This window comes from Theobroma umbraticum, unplaced genomic scaffold, assembly GCF_002168275.2.
Source record: "Theobroma umbraticum cultivar Fairchild unplaced genomic scaffold, ASM216827v3 scaffold_56.0, whole genome shotgun sequence".
NCBI classification, from domain to species: Eukaryota; Viridiplantae; Streptophyta; class Magnoliopsida; order Malvales; family Malvaceae; genus Theobroma; species Theobroma umbraticum.
In genome coordinates this window covers 8019012-8025564 of record NW_018397256.1, presented here as the reverse complement: position 1 = coordinate 8025564, position 6553 = coordinate 8019012, and the positions used below count along the sequence as shown (strand labels likewise).

At 35.8% G+C, this 6553-nt stretch overlaps 1 protein-coding gene and 1 non-coding gene across 2 annotated transcripts; one reads left to right on the top strand and one right to left on the bottom strand.

Moving 5' to 3' along the window:
• Positions 1-228: 228 nt before the first annotated feature.
• On the top strand, positions 229-310 carry TRNAS-AGA (transfer RNA serine (anticodon AGA)). The gene has a single exon. It is a non-coding gene; the product is annotated as a tRNA-Ser (tRNA).
• Positions 311-530: 220 nt separating this feature from the next.
• LOC110411136 (Pentatricopeptide repeat (PPR) superfamily protein) lies at positions 531-3205 on the bottom strand. Its single transcript, XM_021421169.1, has one exon. It carries the CDS (start codon positions 3029-3031, stop codon positions 716-718), a length of 2316 nt encoding a protein of 771 aa, XP_021276844.1. The 5' UTR covers positions 3032-3205; the 3' UTR covers positions 531-715.
• Positions 3206-6553: the final 3348 nt, after the last annotated feature.

Below are 6553 nucleotides of genomic sequence, written 5' to 3'. Positions count from 1 at the left end.
ACGTTTGTTTGTTTATCTCTTCCTCAAATAAGGGATTTGATTGGAATTTGCAATACAAAAGAGAAGGAATCCTGGTGAGGTTTGGTATTTTCTTCATCAATTTTTTTGACGGGGTTAGAATTTTAGGAACGCTGGAGAACTGAATCATGATGTCCAGCTGGATGCTGCAGAATTCGATTTCTCCGTGAATACAGTAGTTAGAATAAATTTGTGGTTAGCTAACATCCAGTGGGCGTGCCGGAGTGGTTATCGGGCATGACTAGAAATCATGTGGGCTTAGCCCGCGCAGGTTCGAATCCTGCCGCTCACGTCTTCTAGAATTTTCCGAATTTGCTTTTGACGCTTTAAAGCAACTAGAATTAACACAACTATGCCTTCTGCAACGGGTTAATTTCTCTTGGGATGTCTAAGCCCGAGCCAAGCATATTTTTCCCCATTTTTAGTTTTTATTCAGGCGTAAGGTAGAGGTGGAAGAGAAAAAGTGAAATGAAGCAGAAGCGAATCACAAGAATCCACGTAAAGAACTGTTACACTTTCTGTATTCTGTTTTCATGCTAGAGCTGGAATGCATGTAGTTTGGCGGCTTGGGCCTCCTCTGACGCTACTTAAAATCTAAACCCTCCCAAATGATCTCTTCAAAAAGGGGAAAAAAAAAACAATAGAAACAATATTTTGAACTACTACGAGTACAAAGGAATTCCCAATGGCTCATGTGTTATACTGTAATTTCCATATCTTTCCGTCTGTCTTTCTCTCTCAGAAGTTTCATTTCCAATCCCAGGCATTCTGCCATTTTGCAGATCTCCTCAGACTGTGGGTGGGACTTGTCACCTGATGAGAACCCATGCAAAGACAATGAACTGTTGCTGTCACCAACATCCACCCAACTAAACCCCACTTCCTTCCTCACTCCCCTCTCCCTCATCCTTTTCCTCAGTTTCGCTACCTTTTCCCAGTTTCCCTTCTCAGCATACAAGTTTGACATCAACACATACGGACCTGACTCATTGGGCTCCATCTCCATCAAAGCATCAGCTACCCTCTCACCCATCTCTACGTTTCCGTGTATCGTGCAAGCCCCCAGCAAGCTTTGCAGCATAGACAACCCTGGCCCTCCTGGACTGCGACCCATCAGCTTCTCTGCCTCCTTCAATCTACCTGCACGGCCCAACATATCCACCATACAAGAATAATGCTCTGAGGATGCTTCAATCTGATATTCTGCCAGCATCGAGTCAAAGAGTTTTCGACCCATATCAACCATTCCATTTCTGCCACACGCTGTTAGAACAGAAAGAAAAGTGATTGAGTCAGGTTTGACTTTTTCCTTTTCCATCTCTTTGAATGAAGTCATCACTGAATCATAGTCTCCATGCCTTGCATGGGCGGATATAATTGATGTCCAAGCAAATTGGCTCTTTTGAGGAGTCTCGCTGAAAACTTTTTCAGACTCGGAAATGCTCCCACGCTTCGCATACATATCGAGGAGAGCATTGGACACTATTGGATCGGTAGTAAATCCAACCTTTATTAAATGAGAGTGGCACCGCTGACCATGCTTAAGAGATATATCTTCACCAGAACCAATTGCATTCAAGGCACTACCAAATGTGTATTGATTTGGCTTACATTCTGTGACTGCTGATAAAAATGTCCTCACAGCTTCCACCCACATTCCATTTTTGGCATAGCAAGAAATCAAAGCATTCCATGAGACAATCTCTCTGCATTCAAGTTCCTCAAAAACCTTGATAGAGTCTTGTACCAACATAAACTTAGCATACATGGTGATAAGGCTATTGCAAACATTTGATTCTGACAAAAAGTTACCCTTTACACAACACGCATGAACCGTTTGGCCTTCTTCCACTAATCCCCTAGCGGTTATGGCATGGATCAATCCAACAAATGTAACATCATTTGGATAAACACAATCTAATCTCATTTCATTAAAGAGGCGTACAGCATCCTCTTCATCAATAGAAATCATTGTGGTCCATGAGATCACGTTACGCTCATTCATTCTTTCAAATACCAATGTTGCATCTTCAACAACCTCACACTTTGCATACATTGACATCAAAATATTACAAACAGATACATGAGTCCCATACCCTCTTTTTATACACAAACCATGAATCTGTCTACCAACCTCTAAGTTCCTCTGATGACCACAAGCCGAAACCGCGCCAGTAAATGATACATTATCAAGCTTCATCCCTTGTCTCACCATTTCAATAAACGATGAAATCGCTTCTATGCCAAAACTACTCTCCTGGCTGTACCCTGAAAGCATTGAATTCCACGAAACCAAATCTCTGGTTGGCATCTCATCAAACACCCTCCGAGCTTCGTCTAAACGCTTCGACCTTGAATACATTGTTATAAGCGCATTTCCCACAAAGGCCTCACAATCTAATCCGGACTTCATGACAAGAGTATGCAACTGCAACCCGAGAAGAAAGCCTTCAAGGTCAAAACAGAAAGAAAGAGCTGTGGTACAAGTTACTGCATCAAAAACAACCCCATTCAAATTCATCCTTAAAACAAAATTCAAAGCTTCGTCACTTTTTTGAAACCCAGAAAGCAGAGTATTCCATGAAACGATATCCGGATCATTTAAGCCCTCAAAAATGCACAAAGCCTTATCAAACTGCCCAGATTTAGAGTACATATTCATTAATGAATTTGGAACCGTAATAAAGGACGTGAGCCCAGAGGTGATTGCATATTTGTGAACCTGGGTCCCCTGTTTTGAATTCCCACAAGAATCCTTAAGAGCGAGAGCCACGGTAACTTCATCAATGGCTTTAAAGTTGCCCAATTTAAGCAGTCCTTTGAGCTTGCTGAAGGCGTTAAAGGGGAGATCAACGTGCAAAAGAGAGGGCAGAGAGTGATTAACAGGGCATATGGAGGCTGGTTTTGAGTAAGGACTTTCGTCGAATAACTGGTGAACATCTTTAGATGAGTGCAAGGTCCTTGAGGTTGTTGACCGTTGCTTGATGATTTTACGGAGTTGGCGGGTAATCATGAGAGTTTCATAGAAGACAGTGATTGAAATGTAAAGAAGAAAAATTAAGTTAAACCTTAAACCCTTCTAAAACCCTACGCCATGGGTTTTGCAATGAAATTTCAACGGAAAGAGAACTCATATGGGCTCGCCAATAGCCCAAGGAAATGGCTTGCCGTACTAAGGTTTTTAATTTATGGAGTATTTATTTGAAGGGTCTATCTATGAATTTACACTTTGAAGATATTTATGTTGAAAATGTAAACTTTGATTCTCTAAACTTTTGCATATCTAAGATTAATTCATTATGAGTAGTGTTGTGAAAGAACAAAATTGTTCATTTACTTGCTTCAAATTCATATTTATATGAAAGCCTTTTAATTTTCATTTACTTGATATTGTGGCTTGGAAAAAAAACCTTGTTAAAAAAAACTAATGAATTTTTTTTTTTTTGAAAAAAAAAAAGACAAGGAAGGTCATTCAAGACTTAGGTGGCGTTTGGTACATTACAATGCAATGTGATTGCAAGTAATGTGATTGCAAGCAATGTGATTACAGGGAAATTAACATTACAGTGTTTGGTATGTAAGTAAAATAATGATTAAAATGCAGGAAAGATAACATTGCAGTGTTTGGTTTACAAGTACTTTAGTGGGAATGTAATGCTAATTGTCAAAATTACCCCTAATTATTAAAATATAAGTTTAATATATTTATATTTTTTATTATTAATTTTTATATAATATCATTTTTTAAATATATTTTTAATATCATATATTTTATTTTATTTATTATTATAATATTTTATATTTATTTTTAATATATTTATATTTATATTATTAATTTTTATATAATATCATTTCTTAAATATATTTTTAATGTCATATATTTTATTTTTATTTATTATTATAATATTTTATATTTTATTTTTAATATATTTATATTTATATTATTAATTTTTATATAATATCATATTTTTAATATATTTTTAATGTCATATATTTTATTTTCATTTTTTAATATATTTTTTATATTATATATTTTATTTTAATTTGTTTTATCTATATTATATAATATTAATTTTTTATATTTTATTTTATTTTAATTTTTATTCTTATATTATATATTTATTTTAATTATAATATTATAAAATATTTTTAATAAGATAATCAAGTTGAAGGGTAAAATTGTCTTTAAGAACATTGCAAAGTGCAATATAATGTGATTGTATTGGTTTTGGACTGCAATCATATTACATCCATTGGCTGCAATGTGATTGCATTGCAATCTTACATTGCAGTGATTTGTTACAAAATAAACACTGCAATGTAATTTAATAAGCCACGTTATAAGGAATGTGACTTACATCCCTGATAACAAACGTCACTTTAATGCTGTGAACCTTTGAACAAGTAATCGATGAGCATGTACCGGTAATTGGGCTCACTTTCGGCTCGATAGTTGACAACTCGATCATGTGGGAGGCCAGCCTCAAGTCTTAAAACCTTAGCCTCCTGACGAGCCTCATTCAAGGTTTCCACTTATCAAATTTCATGTTCTTCCCACGTTCTGCATCACAAAATAGAAAACAAGAAAGCATATTAAGTATAAACAAACAAAGGCTCCAACCCACCACCAACTTGGTTTTCATTCTCTCTCTTCTGTTTCCACAGTTTCAATTTTTTTATAGAACATTCCCCACTTTTTTCAAGGGAAGAGATGATTGATATTTTGGGAACAAAGGTTGAAAGTATGGGCCATAGAGTTGATCTAATGGAATGTGGGTGGGACAATTTCCATATACAATCTCCTGCATGTTTCAGCAGCAGGCCCTCATGCTCTAAAGCGCAAAACCATTAAATTGATGGTAGGCATTCATTTATGTTGACTCTTTTTGGACCATCTTCTTAAAAATTAATCACTACTACAGAAATTGGGGACTACCACCAGCTGGGATAAGCTTTACATTTATTTTTTATTTTATTTATTATGTGGGATAGAGACCGGAGAGATAAGCTCTCTGTCACTGCCACAAACCCCCCAGATCTCCATGAAGTGCCATTGTGATACGCACATTCATACACAAACAAAACAGGAAAGGAACAAATACAGTGGCGGCAACAAATATCAAAGCACTATATTTTGAACCTTTGATTTAAAATCAAACAGTAGCATTCCTAAGTAATCTATAGCAGTGTAGCTTGGTGATTTGAGTTAATTATATTAAAAATAATAAGATTCGAATTTATTGCTTTGTTTATAATGAAGGATAAAAATTTACATTTAAAAAAATATTATGAGCAGTCAGACCCCTTTCATGTTACAAAGTAGGGCCAGCTCTGCTCCACCTATATTTTGCATGATTTTTGCAAGTAATTGGGATTGACTTGGTCCTTATCTTTAGCAAGAAAACTTTGGCTAATATCAAAATGTTAGTACAAAGTTACAAAGGGTTTGCCTTTGGTTTGTAAGTAATGGTAGAATTATGAAAATTCAGATCCATCGGTTCTCTGTCACAAACAGGCTCTGGAGTTTAGTATGTAATCAAGTAAGTGGTAGAAAAAGAGTTGTGCGTACAAGTTGCAGGCATGACAATATAAAATACAAATATGAATAGCTGCATTTCACGCGGCTGAGGAAGCAGTCACGTTAAACATGACATGACCCTTATTGCCGATTAATTATCTAATCATCAATGCTGAAAAGATATAATAATAAAACAGCGAATATTATCCTGGAAAGCAACACACTTTAACGAGCAAATCTCATTAATAAATTCTGATCCAAAGCCGTGGGGAATACCTTTTGTCTATAACAAAAAAGGGGGAAGCTTATAATCGGCATTAAAGGGGTTCCAATATTCTTGTTTATTTTGCAATGCTTTACACATGTAGAATGAAAGGGAAGTGAGGTGATTTGGGATATGGCTTTTATAATTAAAACCAAGCATATTCCTCATTTTAGCCTTGACGGTTCTTTTGGTTTCTCCATGCAATGCAATCTTGTGGGTTTGTTATACTTTATTGGAATTAAAGGCTGAAACAATGTTGGTAATAAACCAGTCATAAAAACATGTACATCAGTTGATAATGTCAAATGATAATGTTAATATCAGTGGTTTCAACTTTCCAAAAAAAAAATTTATCAATGTTTGCAAGTTGTAAGGAAGGTTAAGAGACAAGCTTTTGATTACAGCATGGTTCTGTCTTCGGATAATTCTGTAAGATGGAGAAGTTGTAGCTCTGATTGGCCCAAACAAGATCAACATTGGCAGATGATAAATGCTTGACACATACAACACAGCTAATAAAATGTGCCACTATCAGCCTCAGCAAGAAATAACTAATTAGACGAAATTTATATCTCATGTGATTAGAGGTGCAGCTAAAATGTAACATGAGGCTTATGCTGTCAGAGAGATGCCATAGATTAAAAGGAAGTCGAGAAAATAAAAGAAAGCAACTCCTCGGAGGTTGGCTGGCTAGTACTGTTGATGGAAAAAATGTAATGGAAGACAAGATCCAACATACTGAATCTGTACAA